Here is an 18,700-nt window from a genome sequence, read left to right on the forward strand (position 1 = left end):
GGGGGGGGGGGGGGGGGGGGGGGGGGCTGCCGGCATCCCAGCCAGCGGTGGCTTGAAAAGTCCCAGGACTGCGCCGTCCAGACAGGCAGCCTCTAGCCCCAGGTGGCTGCGCAAACGCAAATTAATTAAAATCAAATCAAATCCCGGCTTCCCCAGCCACACTGGCCACATCTCAAAGGGCTCAACAGCCACATGTGGCCAGTGGCTATTGAACTGGACGGCACGGGCACGGAACACTTCCACTCCCCGGGAAGTTCTCCCAGGCAGCGCTGTTCTAGAAGGTTTGTTTGGGCTCAGAGAGAATGCCGGCTTCGCTTCAGCGGTGGCTGCCCCGAGTCACAGTCGGTCGGCCTGAGTGGGGTCGCCCCTGCCATTTTCTCCTGCCCTGGAAGGTAGACGCCGGGAGTCCACACCGCAGGCACATCGTCACCCACAGGAGACAGCACTGGGCCCACGGAACCATGGTGACAGCCACGTGTTCTGACTTGAGTGCCAAGGTACCGGCCCGAAGCTCAGAGAGGCACAGACACGCCCAGGGTCACCCAGCTTGCCGAGAAGGGGGCCAGGGGTCTGAGCTCATGCTCCTTCCCGATTCCCAACTGGAGACCCTTGCAGGAGGGTGATGGGGAGGAGGCCCCAAGGGGGTGGCTTCCCAGGCTCCGGGCTCGGGCACCGGGCTGTTGTGGGGAGAGGTGGCGGCTGAGACTCCCAGTGAGCGTCCAGAGCTGGCTCATCTGCACGGGCCACTCGGGTTCACCTGCTTTACGTTCTAGCTTAGCCTGCTCTCGAGCCCAACCTCCGAGGCAGCCCGGGGAGCTTGAGGAGCCCCCCTCGGTGCTCCAGGCGCAGACCGCACATGCGATCGTGTACACAGGCACCCCTTGCCATCCAGGAAATTGATCCACACCCCCAAACCCAAGACACTTGAGAACTTTTAAGGGGTCTGGGAAGCGAAAAGGAGGTATTTGTAAGCCAGATGTGTTTTCTTTGGCCCAACGGGTGTGTTTTTAAGAAATTAAACCAATGTTGAAACATCGAGAGAGATCACAGAACTCGGGATTTCCGTCTTCTCCGGCAAAATTGGAAGAGCGTGTGACCCAGGACCCCATGGGTCATAGTTCATCAGAGCTGAGTGGTAGCTGACCCCCCTTTCAGCAGGGAGGGAGCCTTCCCGCCTCCAAGGCAGCCTCAATCCTTCTACTTCCCGGTACCCCCCGCCCACCACCCGCACTGAGACCAGGGGCCGGGCCCTTTGTCACGGTGTTATTAACAGTCGGTTTTTTGGGTGTAGGAAACCATGTCTCTATTCTTTCCCCAAGTGCAAGGAAGGAAGACAGCATGAGGAGGGCCGCATGCTTCTTGCTGCAAAGGAAGAACATTCCTGGATGTTTAACATGCAAAGCGTGTCTTACCCCAGTGATGAAGGCTGCCTGCCCCTTGCGGGCCTTTGAGTGTAACCTCCGTTCTAGACATTTCCAGGCCCCCCCCCCATTTTGTTTCCGGGCCCTGGGACCCCCTACAGGTGCATCTGTGTGCAGCTCCTGATCTTGGGGGGTGGAGGCTCTGGCAGATACTGCTGACTTGGTCAAGACAGCAGTGGCTGGAAGGGGACGGGGGGTGGGCGTGGGGTCTGCCTGGGTGCCTGTCTGCCCTGCCAAACTCACGGCGTCCGTGTCTGGGTCCCGCATCCCAGAACCCCGGGGTCCCTGCTTGGGACTGCGACAGATGGAGTCTGAGCCCAGCTCCCCGCTACCTGAGGGAAGATGGGGCCCTAGCAGGAGCAGAAACTGAACCAGGGACATTGCCGGGGACACGCAGGAATGGTTCTCCATGCAACCAAAGTGGGGCTCCTTCAAACACAGACATGATCTGTGCGCGCCATCCCCCCGCAATCCCACCTTAGAGGTTTCAAAGCTTTATTTATTTATTTAAATCCAAGTTGTTAACAGATAGCGTAATAATCACTTCAGGAACAGAACCTAGGGATTCGTCCCTTGCACACAACACCCAGTGCTCATCACAGGAGCCCTCCTTAATGCCCAAATCCCATGTAGCCCACCTCCCACCCCCCGCCCCACCAGCAACCCCCAGTTTGTTCCTTGTATTTGAGTCTCCTACGGTTTGCCTCCTTCTCTGTTTCAAAGCTTTTTATTTCTTTTTAACGGACCTTGGGTATATGATTTGATTACTCATCATCCTTGGTCTGTATTACTTACCAATCCTGCTTTTATTTTACCTTTGTTTACTGTTTGGAGAACAGTACCCCCCTCCCACCCGCGAACATGACACTGACGGGAACTGCCGCCTGCCCACGCTCACCTTCCGCTTGACTTCTAGTTGGGTGCCGTGTATGTATCTGAGAGAGGGTGTCTGGGCGTGGGTTGCCTTCAGGGGCTTGCTTTTCCCCCACTTCATGCCGTATTACAAAGGCTACAAGATAAGGGGTGCCTGGGGGGCTCCGTTGAGCATCCGACTTCAGCTCAGGTCGTGATCCCTCGGCTTGTGGGTTCGAGCCCCACATCGGGCTCTGTGCTGATGCTCAGAGCCTGGAGCCTGCTTCCGATTCTGTGTCCCTCTCTCTCTGCCCCTCCCCTGTTCATGATCTGTCTCTCTCTGTCTCTCAAAAATAAATAAATGCTTAAGAAAAATTTTTAAAAAATAAAGCCTACAGGGTGTTCAGCCTCTTTGTGGATGTGGACAGTTGAGCCATGCTACTGGAGACTGTTTCTTTTCCTTGAGTTAGGGTGTCTCCGTGCAGGGCTCCCCTGTGTGCTGCGTTCCCGGGCTGGATCTGGGTCCCTCCGTGAGCCTGCCCCAGGCACCCCACCTGTGGGGGAGGCAGAATGTGCACAGAGAGGCCTTGGGGCGAGCTTGTGCTGCTTTTGTGGAACTATGGGAATTGGGGACCGAGTTCACCAGCCAGGAGATTTGCCGTCACTGTTTTTAAACACAGAGGTTCCTGGTTCTTTACCCATAATAGCCAAAAACTGGGAACAGCCAAATGTTATCAACAAGAGAAAGGAATAACTAAAACTATAATATTTAATCAATATATAAACGTATATATTTTCTCAGCAATAAGAATTACAGACTCGACAAAAATGGATTGATCTCAAAATACATTAAAAAATTTTTTAATGCTTATTTATTTTTGAGAGAGAATGAGAGCACAGGCAGAGGAGGGACAGAGAGGGGGAGACACAGAATTTGAAGCAGGCTCCAGGCTCTGAACAGTCCGAACAGAGCCCCACACAGGGCTTGAACTCACCAACCGTGAGATCATAATCTGAACCAAAGTCAGATACTTAACCAGCTGAGCCACCCAGGCGCCCTGATCTCAAAATACATTGAACAAAAGAAGCTGCATAGAAAATGGTACCCACTATATGATTTCCCGGTGGTGAAACACATGACGCAAACAGGTCCTTGCAGCTGGGATCTGGAGTAGGTGTTCTGTTGTGGGTCGAGGGGCTGACAGCAGGGGACAGAGACTCTGCAGTGCTGGGGACATTAAGTGAATCGGGCTGGTGTTACATGGGGGTATACATTTACCAAAACTCATCTAACTATACACCTGAAATGTGTATGTTTCAATGCAATAAATCATGCCTCCGTTTTTACAAAGTTTAGGGTAAAAAGGGGCGCCTGTGTGGCTCAGCAAGTTAAGCAGACGACTCTTGATCTTGGCTCAGGTCATGATCTCATGGGTTCGATTCATGAGGTCAAACCTTGTGTCAAGATCTGAGCTGACAGTGTGGAGCCTGCTTGGGACTCCCCTCATGTACTTTCTCCCTCCCTCCCCGCCCCTTTCAAATATAAACATTAAAAATTTTTTTTGTAAGTTTCTAAGAAATTATGAACCAAGCCCCACTTTGAGCTCAATAAAAGCATTTCTTGAGGGTGCATGGGTGGCTCAGTCAGTTAAGCGTCCGACTTTGGTTCTGGACACGATCTCGCAGTTTGTGGGTTCGGGCTCCCCCATGTCCGTCTCTGTGCTGACAGCTTGGAGTCTGGAACGTGCTTTGGATTCTGTGTCTCCCTCTCTCTGTCTGTCCTTCCCCCACTTGTTTCTCTCTCTCTCTCTCTCTCTCTCTCTCTCTCTCTCTCTCTCTCTCCTCTCTCTCAACAATAAACATTAAAAAAAAAAACGCATTTATCGCCCAAAACGATCAGGGCCATTTGGCAGGTGCTGCCAGGCTCAGGAGCAGTGAGAGGACATCTCCGAGGGCATCTTCAGGCCTGTGCTTGCTGCCTCTGCCCCTCAGACCTTGTTCTGGGAACCCTGGGGCCTAAGGCGCATGCCCGCCCCAAGCCAACCACTCAGCACGGCCGTCGGTCATGATGTGAGGCCGTGTGTACATTCATTCAGCCTCCACCCCGCACCCCTGCACCCCAAGGACTGTTCCTCTTTGGGACTGAAATGGCAGTGGCCTGGGCATCACGGACCAGGCGCATGTGGCCCCGTGAGTTCCTGCAGCCAGGAAAGACCCCAGGTTCCAGAAGAGTCTCCGCTTCCCATCCTTCCAGGCCCACCCCCGCCCCCCCACTCCACTCCCCACTTCTCTTGCTTCTGTGTGATTCTGCCTCTTGTGAACACATTTTGGTGCCCAGAAATGGGACAGTTTTGGGCAAACCCAAGAGGTTGGTGTCCCTGGTCCCCTCCCTGCTGGTGATGCGGTAAATGGCCCCTGTATGTGCCCCAGCTTGCGTGTGCAGCCCGGAGGTGGCAGGGCTCCAACTTGTGGCTTGCTGTGAGAAGTCCCCCCAGACGGGCACCAGGGTGGCTCAGTCGGTTAAGCGTCTACCTCGAGATCTCAGCTCAGGTCTTGATGTCAGGGTGGTGAGTTCAAGCACCATTTGGGCTCCACACTGGATGTTGGGAGCATGCAAGCAGAAGCTGGGCCACCCTCTCTCCAGGATCCCCCGTTGGCTGAAGGAGGTGGCACACAGGGGCCTTCCCGGCTCAATGTTGTGGTTTTCATTTAATGGGGAACCTGTTGTGGACTGTCCCACAAATGAAATAAGCCCTCACGGCTCCTTTCCGTCTGCTCCCCGATCTGGGGCAGAGACCTGGGCTCTCGGGGTGAGTCTGCCAGACGAGTTTACCTGGAAATCTGGAAATGGCCCTTTCTGAGTGCAGCGGCCCCGCCCCGCCCCCCCCCACCCCAGCCTCCTGTCGAAGGTCCATTGCCGGAACAGGACTCCGAACTGGCCAGGGCTTGTCGGACGCCCGAGGGGAGGCCCGTGTGAGGGCCTCGCTCCGCTGCGTTAGGAATCCGAGAGTAAACAGATCGAGTTTCCAGTGTCAGCCGGGCCTTCCGTAACAGACGCCACAGCAGTGGAAAATGAGAATGTTCTCTGAGATGACTCAGCCTCCCGGCCCCCAGGTGGGGGCGGCCCCCGGGCTTCGGCTCTGCCCTGGTGACCGGCTGTCAGCCAAGCCCAAGGGGGTGGCCGTGGGTTTTTAGGGCTGAGGACTGGGGTGCCTGTGAAGGGCACATGTGGCCATCTTGGCTCTGACAGATTCCCGTCCTCAGTCTCCTCATCTGTAAAATGGGAGCAACAATTCCTCTCCCCGAGGGCAGGTGTGTGAAGTGGGTCCAAAGTGGCATAGCCCAGGTGCACGTTGGAAGCTTGGGACCACCATGGCTGGACCCTGGGAGTGACCATTAAGGGGTCCCCCTCCAGAGCCACCTGCATCCAGGAGAAGTAGTTACTCCAGGAAACAAAAGAGGAAGAAGTTGGTAGATTCCTGTGTCCAGGGGAGGGCCTTGGCCAGCCGCATGGGGTCCAGCTGGTCAAGGTCAAGGACGGGAGGGTGTGACGGAAGAGGCTGCTGGCATGGTGGGGAGGTCACTGCTGATCTGAGCAGCACCGTTGGAAGGCAGAGGCCGGCGGTGGCAATGGCAGTAGCCAGAGGGTTGGCGTGACCAGTTGGGAGAGGGGAGGGGAGGGCAAAAGGTGGTGGCCTGAGGAGGAGACGGGGATCAGGGAGGCTGTTTTTAGGATGTTGGAAACTTGAGCTTGTTTGTCGTTAAGACCAGGATGCCAGGCCTGAGACGGAGCCCCGGGGACAGGCGCTTGTGGGAGTGGAGAAAGGGAGAGAAGGTTGTCTTGGGACTCAGTCCCAGGCAGAGACCAGGGATAAGACGAGTGAGAAAACAGGTGCTTTGAGAGGGGGCCCTTCCCCAGCTGGCCTGAATCTTAGGAAATTGGGGGTGCAGCTTGGGGTGCAGAGCTGGAGGGAGGGAGGCGGCCCGGGGCAGGGAGGGCTGAGCTGACGGGGGGAAGCTAGGAGCCAAGTCCTGGGGAGCGAGGGCATTTCCGGCTGGAGGCCGTCACTGAGAAGGACAGTGCTGGGCAGGGGTCATCTAAGGATGGTGTCGGCCAAGGGGACCGCCCAGGACACCCTGCCCCAGAGCCAGCAGCATGCAGCAGAGACTCAGAGCGGCACTCGGGTGACCCAGCAGCTGGGGGCACTCGTGGCCGAGTCGCCAGGCAATAGGACAGCAGCTCCAGGCAGTGCCCTGGCTTGGCCCTGAAGCCCTGCAGGGGTCCGGTGTCCAGTGAATTGTGTCAGGGACTTGGGGACAGGGGGTGGCAAGGACTGCAGGTTGTGCAGCGTCCCGCACTTCGGCTCTGGCTTCAGTCAGCATACGGGCACAGAGCTGTTGGCATCCTGGGGAGGGTGGGTAGGTAGGTGATGTGTCTGTGTGTGTCCTCAGCTGCGATGCGGTTGAACAAGCTTCTAGTTGTGTGAGCAGGAAACCAGATCAGCACCATCATCCAAACTGAAAGGAAGAAGGAAAAAACTGGTGTGTTTTGAGCACTGGTGTAGACCTGGGGCTTTTACCTGCCAAGGGGTGCCGACCTCTCACCTTGGCCCTGGCAATCAGGGGTGGGGTGGGGGACCCCTCTTGATGACTGGAGAAAAGGGCGCAGGGGCCGTGTACATGTCTAAGACCACACTGCCGAGACCGTCCCTGGGACTTGAACTCAGGCCCCCCGACGCCAAGAGCAACACTCTTAGCAGAGTGTGAACATGTGACCCACAGCACCATCAGGGGGTCACTTAGAGCCTGGACTGCAGGGACCGTGTTGGAGAGCAAAGATACATCCGTGGAGGCAAAGTAAACCCCCAAGTCACTGACCAGTCGAGGCCGAAGTGAATGAACTGGATTGGGGGGTGGTGCATAGTCCTGGGACTGGTTCTGTCCATTCACCGTGGGGCTCTTGTTCATTCTGGCATCTGGACCCCTCTCTGGCCGCCTCTCCCGGGTCCTTCCACCAGACCTGACCCGGGTTCTGACACCAGCCTCTGCAGCCCCTCACCTTTGCCCGGAGGACCTCAGCTCAAGTGTGTCCCTCTGACCCTTTGTGCATCCTTGCAAGCCTGCCTTAATCACATACCTGATTCACATTAGCACGTGCAAAGCCGCAGCCCAAGAAGGATCGAGGCACCCATGTTTGACCAGAGGTCCTGCCACCCCACGTCATCCATGCCCTCTGTCTCCTGGCTTTTATGTAGCTGGGTTGCAACTGCATGTGCTCTTAAAGGTGTAGATTTCTTTTTATCGGTAGCTCCTTCTAATTCTGCCAAAATACCCACTGCTGACCATCGTGTGGGGGCTTCCTCTTCCTTCTGCTATTATACGGCCAAGAGTCATTCACGGTTTTGCAAGTCACCGTAGACTATTCATTTAATCGTCTTCTGTCATTGTCCTCTTGGTCCAGTGAGGGGCATCTGGGTGGTGGCCAGGTGTTTGTTCCTGAGGACAGGCTGTCAGGCATTCTCTGGTCAGTGTCTACCGTGACATGCGCGTCAGAGGGTGGGCACCTCTGGGGGGATGAGCTGAGTCACAGAGATGACACTACGGGCCACACCTGCCTCCCTGCTGTCCCCTCGCCTCAGGGACTGCACAGCAGAGTGGGCCCCAGGCCAGAACAGCCTTACCCTGACTGGGTGTCAGTTTTCCTGCCGGTGAAATGGGCATAAGTAGTTACGTCACACATTCACCCCGTTGGCGTCGATGATGCCGAGACCGCGCCACATTCTGTGCCAGGCATGGGGGGACCTGGGTAAGGAAGACCCGGCCCACCGCCCAGGAGCAGGGGGATGGCTAAGCAAAGTCAGATCCGGGAGTGAGGCATCTCTGATGTTAGTGTCCCGGGGGAGGTGATGGGCTGGGGCTCTGGCCTGCCAAGAGGTGTTGGCCTGGGCTTTTGGGGTTGAGCCCCTTTGTGAGAGTGACCCTTCTGGGTGAGGGTTGGGGTGAGGGAGGCCACACGGAATGGGGAGATCTGGAATCAGGCAGAGACCATTTAACACCAGAGATGCTGAGAGCTGGTAAGCAGAGGTGTTCTCCTATCTGCGAGGTGTGAGGGCTCCCTGGCCCAGAGTGCTGCTAGGGGTCCCCGCTGTGCCTGGGGTCCCCGGGCCAGCTCCGTGACCACGGCATCACGTGACTACACGTGCTTAGGCAGAATCTTTTTTTTTTTAAACTTTTATTTATTTTTGAGAGACACAGAGAGATAGAGCATGAATGGGGGAAGAGCAGAGAGAGAGAGACACAGAATCGAAGCAGGCTCCAGGCTCTGAGCTGGCAGCACAGAGCCTGACGCAGGGGTCAGACCCACATACCGTGAGATCCTGACCTGAGCCGAAGTTAGACGCTTAACCAACTGAGCCACCCAGATGCCCCCCCTCCCTTTTTTTTAATGTTTGTTTATTTTGAGAGAGAGAGAAAGAGACTCCCGAGCAGGCTCCATGCTGTCAGCGCAGAGCCCTGTGCGGAGCTGAACGCACGCTCAAACCAGGAGATTATGACCTGAGCTGAAATCAGGAGTCCGCACTTAAACTGGGCCATCCTGGCACCCGGGCAGGATCTGGCCCACACTGCCTTGTGGGTTCAGTGCCTCCTCAAGTCCTCTGCCACTCTGCGAGAGAGGTTATTTCCAAACCTCTTTCAGAGATAAGAAAGCCGCTCCAAACTTATCGTGGGTGGGTGGGTAAAGCCAAGGTCCACACTCAGGCCTTTTCCAGCTCAGATCCCCTAAGGAAGAAAGAGAACCACCAGTCGGCCCAGATGTGCCCCGCACTTGGGTCCGTGTTCCTGAAGCCAGAGGCTGGATTTCCCCCAGACCATGTTCCTAGCCTGACCCAACCTGTTCCTCCCCACTTGGCTGTCCCAGGCCATTGGGACTTGCACAAGGAAACAATAAGGAAGCCACTCTTGGGAGCTTGTTGCTTTGGCCCTCGGGGCAGGGCTTGGCCAGTCCTTTGCCCCAGATGTCTCACCTTCCCCTGGTGTCCCTGGAGCCAGCAGGGACCAGATTCAGAGGTGAGGACGGTCCACCTGCTGACCTCTCTCCTGGTGCCTCTGGCCAGAGCGCTGGCAGCAGAAGACCGCTATCCCCCGCCTTGACCTTGTGTTTCTCACTGACCTTATCTCCTCAATTTGAGGAATCTTGTTTCCTGGCCGCAGAGGGACCCACCCCCACCGCTGGCAGCCTGTTCTAGGCTCCCCCACCCCACCGCTCTCCCCAGCCCCGTTGAAGAGAACAGCCTCCTAGCTGGTCTGAGGGCCCCGCCTGCTCCTTACAGTGGCCACAGGACAGCATTCTTTCCCCTGTGATCTGTCTGCCGGTCTGGTGGGTACCTTCCTTGTGCTTGCTCAGTTTTCTTTTTTAGTGTAGCCAGATATACAGAAGAAAATGTACCATTTTAACCGTTTTTTTTTTAATGTTTATTTATTTTTGAGAAAGAGAACATACGTGAACAGGGGAGAGGGAGAGGGCTGGGGGCGTGGTGGGGGAGACAGAGGATCGGAAGCAGGCTCGATAGCTGATAGCACAGCCCGATGCGGGGCTCGAACCCATGAACTGTGAGGTGGTGAGCTGAGCCGAAGTCTGACGCTCACCTGACGAGTCCTCCAGGCACCCCTCACCATTCTTAAGTGCACAGGTCAGTGGCATTAAGTACATTCACCCCGCTGTGCAGCCGTCACCCGCCTCCATCTCCAGACCTTTTCCATCATCTCAAACTGAAACTCCGGATCCATGAAATTACTGCCCCCCATGTCCCGTTCCCAAAGCCCCTAGCAACCACTCCCTGCTCGGTTTCGGATTGCAAACCCCGGTTCTGCCAGCCCCACCCCCCACTTTTAGAATTTGCTCTGTGGGACCAGCATGCACTGTCCACCTCTCCACGTAAGTCCTGATTGTCCACTTATTGAAGGTGTGGCCCCAGCACCAGAAACCATATTTGACACATAGAGGTGCTTGATGATTTGTTTGTTGAATGACTGAATGATCTAGTCACCAGATTCGGCAGGCTGCTGCCTGAGTCCAGGAGCCTTATCCAGACCCTAGTGATTCCTTGTGCCCTCCACGCCCCCCTTTTGCAATTCTGCCAGTGTGTGTCACCCTAGAACTTGCAAGCACCATCACTCACACTGTAATTGTCCTAGCCCCCTGGGACATAAGCATGGCGGTTTTTGCCCATCTCGACGGAAGAAGAAACCCCTTTCCAGGATCATCCATCAAGTCAGAACTCAGACTTGAAACGGTAGCCTGCAGTCACCAAAGACAGTAGAAATGAAACGGAAGCAACACAAGAGACCTATCAGAGACCCAAGAGAAGCATAAAAAGGCCACGGCTTGTGGAGAGAACAAAGCCAGATCCACGCCATCCGCCCGGCTTTCCTTTGGGAAGGCCGGTGCCGGACAGACCCCTGGCGCTTCTGTTGCTTGCTGAACATGGCAAAAGGCTCCTTCGGTTGCAGAAAGTGTCAGCGGGGGCCTGCGGGCTCTCCGGAAGCAGATCAGACCCCCCACCACCCCTCTCCTCCCCCCCGGCCACATGCTGTGGAGAGATGTGTGGCTGAACCTCCGCTCCCGACCGAACGGACCTCCCTTGGAGGGAGACGCTCCGGCCTCCCGGCCTGAATTTCAGAATAGGCTGGTGGGCATTCAGAGACCCCCGGGGAACGAAGGAGTGAGAACGTGGGCACACAGGTCCCTGGAACATGCTGGATGCCTGTCCTCAGCCCTGTGTGCACGGCCCATCGCGTGGACACGATGACCACGGGCTCGTGACAAAGCCCGCTGGCCAGGCTGTTGTCGCAAAGGCCTGTGCTTACTCTGTGATGAGCAGGGTGACCTCAGCAGGGTCTGGCCGACACAGGGCATCACGACCCTGCAGGATGCAGGCTCTGGTCCCAGATGGGGCCCGGCTCACAAAGCCAGCTCCCACTTTCCCCTACACCCGGGTCCCCGGCTCAGGATCCCGCACTCAGGGAACCTTTGCTGATCCTTGACTACGTGCAGGGGTCTTCACGGGGTCTGGGAAGTGACCTCCTGGTGGGGCCACCAGTTGGCCAGCAGGCAAATGGAAGTGGTGATGGAGAGGCCCGATGGCGGCGAGGCGGGCCACCACCCCGGCTCCCCTGATGCGGACGGTCCCCATGCTCGGACACAGCGGATGTCCTGAGGATGCCCGGGGCCCTGCATGGCCTGCCAGGGAGCTGGCACCATGGCAGGCCCAGGGCTGCAGGTCAGACGCCACAGACTCACCGGGAATTTGGGGCCAAGCCTCTCCCGTCAGAAACCCTCATCCTGGCCGTCTGGTGAGGGCTGGGCCGCCAGTTAGGTGGACAGATGCTTTTCAGCTAAAGCATGTCACTCTGGAGGGCCAAGTGCGCAAGAGCCAGGACTGCAGGAGACCTTGGAGGTGGCTGATTTCCTCCTCCCTGGGGAGACCTCATCCCCGCCCCTGCAGCTTCCTGCCTGCGGCTCGGCCCTTGGGGAGCCAACAGCCCGCCTTGGTCCGCCCGCTGGTCCGTGTCACCTCGCTGGCTTCTTCCTTTTCATGTTTATTTATTTCTTGAGAGAGAGAGAGAGAGAGAGAAAGGGAGCACAAGCTGGAGAGGGGCAGAGAGGGAGGGAGAAAGAGAACCCCACACAGGCTCCGCACAGTCAGCGCAGAGCCTGATGCAGGGCTCAAACTCACAGACTGTGAGATCACAACCTGAGCCAGGATCAAGAGTTAGCGCTTAAGGGACTCACCACCCGGTGCCCCGCCCACCTGGCTTTAGAGCTTCTCTGTACTTGGAGCACAAGCTGGCCTCCCCCGGGGCCTCCCCATCCTCACCTCCCCCCTCCAAGAAGAATAAATAGCCAATGTGTTAAGTGCTAACTATAGTCCCATTGAGCCTTTACTCATTAGTGTTCCTTCGACAACAACCCTGTGAGGTAGTAGATACTATTATTTTCCCCATTATATGCATGAGGAGACTGAGGCACAGAGAGGTTAAGTAACTTTCTTAAGGTCACACAGCCATAAGCAGCAGCATTGCCTTCATCCCATGGTGCACAACAGCCACAGAGGCATAAAGGTGGTGGCTGGAATCTTCCTTGAGGCCGAAAGGCATGATCTGGGCTCTAGCACCCCTGTTCTGTTCAACAGAGCCCAGCAATTTATAGGTTCCCCCTGCATGGGGGACTTGCAGAATTCTTGGTGTCTTTCCTGAACCACAAGCTACTGTTCTCTCGTCTCTCCCCTTCATTGCTCGGGGCTGTAGAACTTTATGTCCTGTCTACCCGATGGCCCCTGCAGAACCTGCCTGGTGACAGTCACACACAGTTGCAAGGGTTGTGCACTGCCCAACTCTGAGAGCACTCTTTCACACAGAGTGTGAAATGAAGGAGCCCCGCCCCCAGAGTTGTGATACACCACCTGCCCTTAAAAGGTGTTCTCCAGACGCACTCCATGGTTCTAGGGTCATCTTTCTGTGCCCTCTTGGCCGGGCGTCTTGAGGTCACCCTGCTGTGGAGCTGGTGGGGTCCCATGGGGCCCAAGCTGGAGCTGGATGGGAGCCAGCCCACCTTGAACTTGCCCCTCACTGTAGAGAGGAATGGAGCAGCCTGGGGCTCACCACCAAGTTGTGACTAGGATTCAGGCCTCAACCCCAAGACCACGGTCTTCACCCTCCCCAGGCTGCTCCATTTCCCATGGTGTTTCATCCCGTTCCCGAGTACCCGGAGGGCATCTAGGGGGCACCCCACTCTCCTCCTCCTCCTTGGGTTGCTAACAGCACTTAGCAGAGGGTAGGTGATTGCTGGCTTTGGGTCCTCTCTTCAGCTCTTCAGAAACAAAAGTACCGAGAGGCCACGAACGTGGGGGGCTCGAGTGTCTGGAGCATGGCTCTTCACCAGGACTCGTTAGAAGGTTGGGACGGGAGCCTTTAGTGTCTTCCAAAGGAAGGGTAAATCAAGGCAGGATCCCACAAAGTACAAGCAGCCTGGCTGATCAGGGCTCCTCTGGCTTGGGGATAAGTTTGTGGCCATAGTTTACTTTTTCTGAACAATGAGCTGATTCTGTTCCCAGCCTGTGTCAGGTACTAGGCAAATGGGCAGAATCCACAGTCCTCGCCAGTGAGGGCTTACGGTCTGCTGGGAGAAACGAGTGTTATCTGTAACTGGAAAGCACCTAGGACCATCATGCACAGTTGCACAGGTTGTATACTGCTCAACTCTCAGGACATACATCACATAGACTGAGACAAACGAGCTGTGATGCACGACTGCCTACAGTGGCTTTAGTGTCGGCCTCTCCTAGACGTAGTGTCAGGCTTTGGGCTGTCCAGTGGGAGGTGAGAGAGATGGGGTGGCCAGTGCCAATCTGAAAAGGCTTTCCCCCAAAGAAGATGCTTACGCTGGGTCTTGGAGGATGAGTCTCCAGCCAAGGGAGAGGGAAGGGTGTGCTGGGCAGTAGAAAGAACATTTGTCAGCCTTCGGAGGGGTGAGACTGGGGAGGCAGGCCAAGAGTGAGGGCGCTAGAGGTGGGAGGCTGGCATGAGTTTGCGCGGAGGGGAGTGGGAGACCGAGGAGGAGCCTGAGAGCACCTCGGTGGGGCCGAGAAGCCAGAGAAGGAAGAGCCAGGGGCCTGACCCGCCCTCCCAGAGGCCTGCCCACACCCAGCCGCCCAGCTGCACACTTCGACCCCAGGAGGCTGGCCACATCAACCTCGTATTCACACCCCGATCACACAGAGGCCGCCGCCGTCTCCTGGGGTTCCTGCCTCCAGGACAGGTTCCATGATCTATTTCTGGAGCGCCCGTCCCAGCCAGGAGGGCACAGAGGGCCACTGCACGCAGTCTGGTGACCGGAGGGTCGTCTGGGGCTCTCTGCAGGGTGCACAGGGGTCCCCAAGAAGGAGCCGGAAGGAGCCAAGGAGCTCGCTGAGGTTCTCCCCAAGCAATCACAGACTGTATTTGTCCAAGCGATGCTGCGAACCGGATCTGGGACAGAGATGTGATCGGAAAACCAAAGAGCGGGAGGGAGAGCGAACAGCGCTGCGGGGTGAGCGGAGCGTCAGTGGGGACGCGAACGACGCCTTGCTTCCGACTCCGGCACGAGGAATTTCCTTAAAGGCAGATTCATGGAGGTAGGCCGTATTTACGCACAGCAAAACTCACCCCTTTGAGGGTGCAGTTCTTTGAGATTTGACAAATATGGATGATCTTATAACCTGCGCCACAATCAAGAGACCCGACACCACTGTCACCCAAAAAGTTCCTCGATGCCCTTCTAATTGTTTAATTTTTTTTTAATTTTTATTTTTGACAGAGAGAGGGAGAGTGCAAGCAGGGGAGGGGCAGAGAGAGAGAGGGAGAGAGAGAGGGTCCAAAGCAGGCTCCTCGCTGACAGCAGTGAACTCTGCGGGGCTCGAACGCACAAATTGCGAGATCATGACCTGAGCCAAAGTCAGACGCACAACCGGCTGAGCCACCCAGGCGTCCCCCTCCCTGATGCCCTTGCAGATTCAGCCGCAAACCAGCCCCTGCCAGCCACGGACCCTCTCTCTGCCCTTAGAGCTTGCCTCCCCCAGAATGTCCTGTAAATGGAATCATATAGTACGTAACCTTTTAGAGTCTGGTTTTAACTTAGCAAAATGCGTCTGCGATGTATCTGCATTACTGCACGAGGCAGTAATTCATCCCTTTTGATTCCTGGCCGGTGTTCCATGGGGTGGATGGGCCATTTTATCCAGTTCAGCAGTTGAAGCGCGGACATCAGGGGGGTGTCCAGTTTGGGGAGATCACAGATAAAGGCTGTAAACGTTTGCATACGGGTCTCCGTGTGGCCCCGTGTCTTGCGTTCTCTTGTGATTACCCAGGAGTTGGCGGCGGAGTGTGTGCTCTGTGTATGTTTTGCTTTGTAAGAAAATGCCAAACTTTCCCAAGTGCCTGTACCATTTTGCGTTCCTGCCAATTCCAGTTGCTCTCATTCCTTGTGAAATTTTTAAAGAACAAGGATGGGTGCCTGGGTGGTGGGTTAGGCGGTTAGACATCCAACTCTTGATTTTGACCGGGGTCATGATCTCACAGTTCGTGAGATCGAGACCCACGTTGGGCTCTGCAATAAGAGCACTTAGCCTGCTTGGGATTCCCTCTCTCTCTCTCTCTCTCTCTCTCTCTCTCTCTCTCTCTCTCTCTCTCTCTCTCTCTCTGCCCCCCCCATAAATAAAACTTTTGTTTTAATTTCTTTTGTATGTTTTATTTTATATTTGAGAGAACAAGAGCAAGAGAGAGAGACATCTTGAGTGAGGGAGGGGCTGAGAAAGAGAGAGACACAGAATCAGAAGCAGCTCCAGGCTCTGAGCTGTCAGCACAGAGCCCAGCGCAGGGCTTGAACCCATGAACGTGAGATCATGACCTGAGCCGAAGTCGGACGCTCAACCGACCAAGCCACCCAGGCACCCCCAACTTTTTGAAAAATTAAAGAATAAAGAATGAAGAAAATAAGGGCACTGGGGAGGCTGTGTGGCTAAGGCTTCAGTGCTGCAGGGTGGCTGACGGGTGCACCCCACCCCTGCCCCCACACCCCTCACCCCTCACCCCTGTGATGCTGCATCCATTTCAAGGTTTCTGTTGTAACCCCTGTGCAAGTGGTATTTGGGTGCTGCTGGGGCTCCTCATCAGAACTCTTGTCCGCTTCCCGTGACGGATGGGTTTACACGTTGGGCACTGAGTAAATGGCCACAGGCAGCCCGCCCCCTCGCCTGGCCGCAGACAGCCACGGAGCCTCTGCTGGGCACTACAAGCACTCGGAGGGACAGAGAGAATGCCACCCCTGGCCTTGGGGAAGCAGTGGTCTTGTTTGGGGTGGGAAGGAGCAGTGCACACCCCAGGCCAATCCGTATCACCAAAGGTGACTGGTGGGGACTCGGGGCTCCGAGCCCTCCCTTACGGCCCAGAGGGCCACGCCTGTTTCTCATGCCAGGAAGGGAAGTGCTCTAAAGGCTGGGCTGTTGGTTGGGTGATGTGAATTAGGTCTGAAACAACCATGGGAACTCTTGAGTTGGTGGGGGGCAGGGTACAGTGGGGGGGCAGCAATGGAGGCTAGAAGTCAGAACATGGGGGACCTACAGAGAAGACCGTGCACCTCCCTGCTCCCTGCCACGGCCCCCCTTCAGCTGCTTCTTCCCTGGGACAAAGTGGGAAATAAGACCCTTGAGCTGTAGGGCAACCTGGAGGCTGGCTCAGGGGCCCCCAAAGATTGAGGGGTACAGAGGGGACGACCAGTCTCTCCAGGCCTCTCTGAGACATCGAGGCCGCAGAGGGGAAGACACTGGATGTCACCCGGCAGAGCTCTGAGTAAACTGAGTCCTCTCCCACTGGGTCACGGGGTCCCGCCAGGTCTGAAGTGGGACTGACACCATGTTCTCTGTCCATCCACCATCCAGGTGCAAGTTCTTCAGTCTGACTGAGACGCCGGAGGATTACACCATCATTGTTGATGAGGAGGGGTTCTTAGGTAAGTGCCTCTGTCACTGCCGCTTGGCCGGACCAAGGCCTGTGGTCGGTGCTGGCTGCCCGCCACCTCACTCCTGCCAACACCTGCCGCCTTATTTCTGCCTCCCCTCCGCCTCCGTATTTTTTGCCGGCTGCCTTATTTTTGCCCTTCCACCTCATTTTTTGCCTGCCGCCTCATTTCTGCCCACACCCGCTGCCTTATTTCTGTCTCTGCTCCACCTTCCTAGTGATGGGTTAGAAAATCAGCAGGGAGTCTGTTCTCTTCTCTCCCTGTGCCCTGGCTGATCCCTCCTTCCAATTCTGCTCACGAGACTGTTTCAGGAAAGGGGGCCCCCGGAGCCAAAAGGCTCAGGAAGACAGAGCGCTTGCCCAGCTGGGAACAGAAGCTACCAAGGAGGAACCCAGGATCTGTTTTATTGAGTGAGGTGCTTTAAAATGTCCTCAGTCCTTGTGCCCATTGGAGGGAGCCCTGATTATCTTCCTTTTGTGATTTGCCTTTCCATTTTTCCGTGTTTCAGATTGACCTATAATTGACGTGTCATAAAGTCCACCATTTTATTTTTTTAATTCCTTTAAAGTTTATTTTTGAGAGAGACAAAGTGCAAAGTGGGGATGGGCAGAGAGAAGGGGGGGACAAAGAATCAAGCAGGCTCCAGTCTCTGAGGTAGCTGTCAGCACACAGCCCAACGCGGGGCTCGAACCCACGAACCGTGCGATCATGACCTGAGCCAAAGCCGGACGCTCAACCGACTGAGCCGCCCAGGTGCCCACCGGGTCACTTTTTCTTGGTTTTCTTTCCAACTCTCTCTGTGCACGGATTGTCTCATCAGCGTGCGCACGTACGATGGTACTCTGCGGCGACACGTTTTCACCTGACGCTGTAATGGGAATTCTCCCATGATGTCACGGCCTCTCACGGTGGTGGGAGGGTCTTCTGTGGTTAGATTTGAAGCTGGTCTCCTTGTTCTCTAGTGATGCATTTATGAACTCCTGACGTGCAAAACATACATTCTTATTCGGGCTGGTCCCTAAAATGTGGTCTGAGACATGGTGCTTGGGGTCAGAAGTCGACCATCTGTGTGGTTCCCACCGGAAGCTGCAAGGCCTTGTCTAGACCATCCTCCCTGGTGCCCCACGCCCGCCCACTCTGTCATCCTTGCACGCCCTGCCCTGGGGGTCATTCATTCATTCACTCCTTCACCGAGCGGATGCTTTCGGAGCCTACGAGCCACAATGAGAACTTACCCCCGTAACCACCTGGTGCGGTCACAGGAAGAGTGCGTGCTTGGGGAACCCAGATCCATCTCCATTTTTTTCTCTTTTTTTTAATTATGTTTATTGATTTTTTTGAGAGAGAGTGAGCCAGTTGGGGAGGGGCAGAGAGAGAGGGAGACACAGACTCCGAAGCAGGCTCCGGGCTCTGAGCTGTCAGCACAGAGCCTGACGTGGGGCTCGAACTCATGAGTGTGAGATCATGACCTGAGCCGAAGTCGGACACTCAACCAACTGAGCCCCCCAGATACCCCCCAACCCATGTCCACTTTTGTTTGGCACCCATGCATTTATGCGAGGTGCGGGGCAGCGTGGTCCCCCAGACACAGGAGGAGCACCCCGGAGTATCTGTGCTCCGTCAGATCTGTCTCCCCAGACGAGGCCAACCCTCTCCATCTTGAGACAGCAAAGGAGAGAATGCAGGGAGCAGGGAGGGAGGGAGGCCACCTGCAGGGCCCGGGGAGCCGGTTTTACAGGCCCTGGAATCAGAACTGTCTGCAACCGGGGAGGTGTCCTGTGGGGAGCCAGCCCCCCACCCCCTGAGTGCACAGGCAGCATTTACTGAGCACCTGCTGTGTGCCGGCATCTCGCTGGGGCCTGGAGGGCTGGCC

At 56.1% G+C, this 18,700-nt stretch overlaps 1 protein-coding gene across 1 annotated transcript in view; it reads left to right on the forward strand.

The window, feature by feature from the left end:
- The first annotated feature begins 6,377 nt into the window (after positions 1 to 6,377).
- Positions 6,378 to 18,700, forward strand: part of CASTOR2 (cytosolic arginine sensor for mTORC1 subunit 2) — a 31,745-nt gene continuing 19,422 nt past the window's right edge. Inside the window, exons 1-4 of the mRNA XM_029945719.1 lie at positions 6,378 to 6,498; positions 11,480 to 11,627; positions 14,087 to 14,446; positions 16,748 to 16,818. Coding sequence (XP_029801579.1) covers positions 6,378 to 6,498; positions 11,480 to 11,627; positions 14,087 to 14,446; positions 16,748 to 16,818 — 700 coding nt within the window. The remainder of the gene's footprint in view (positions 6,499 to 11,479; positions 11,628 to 14,086; positions 14,447 to 16,747; positions 16,819 to 18,700) is intronic.

Source organism: Suricata suricatta, chromosome 8 (genome assembly GCF_006229205.1).
Source record: "Suricata suricatta isolate VVHF042 chromosome 8, meerkat_22Aug2017_6uvM2_HiC, whole genome shotgun sequence".
Taxonomy (NCBI): Eukaryota; Metazoa; Chordata; class Mammalia; order Carnivora; family Herpestidae; genus Suricata; species Suricata suricatta.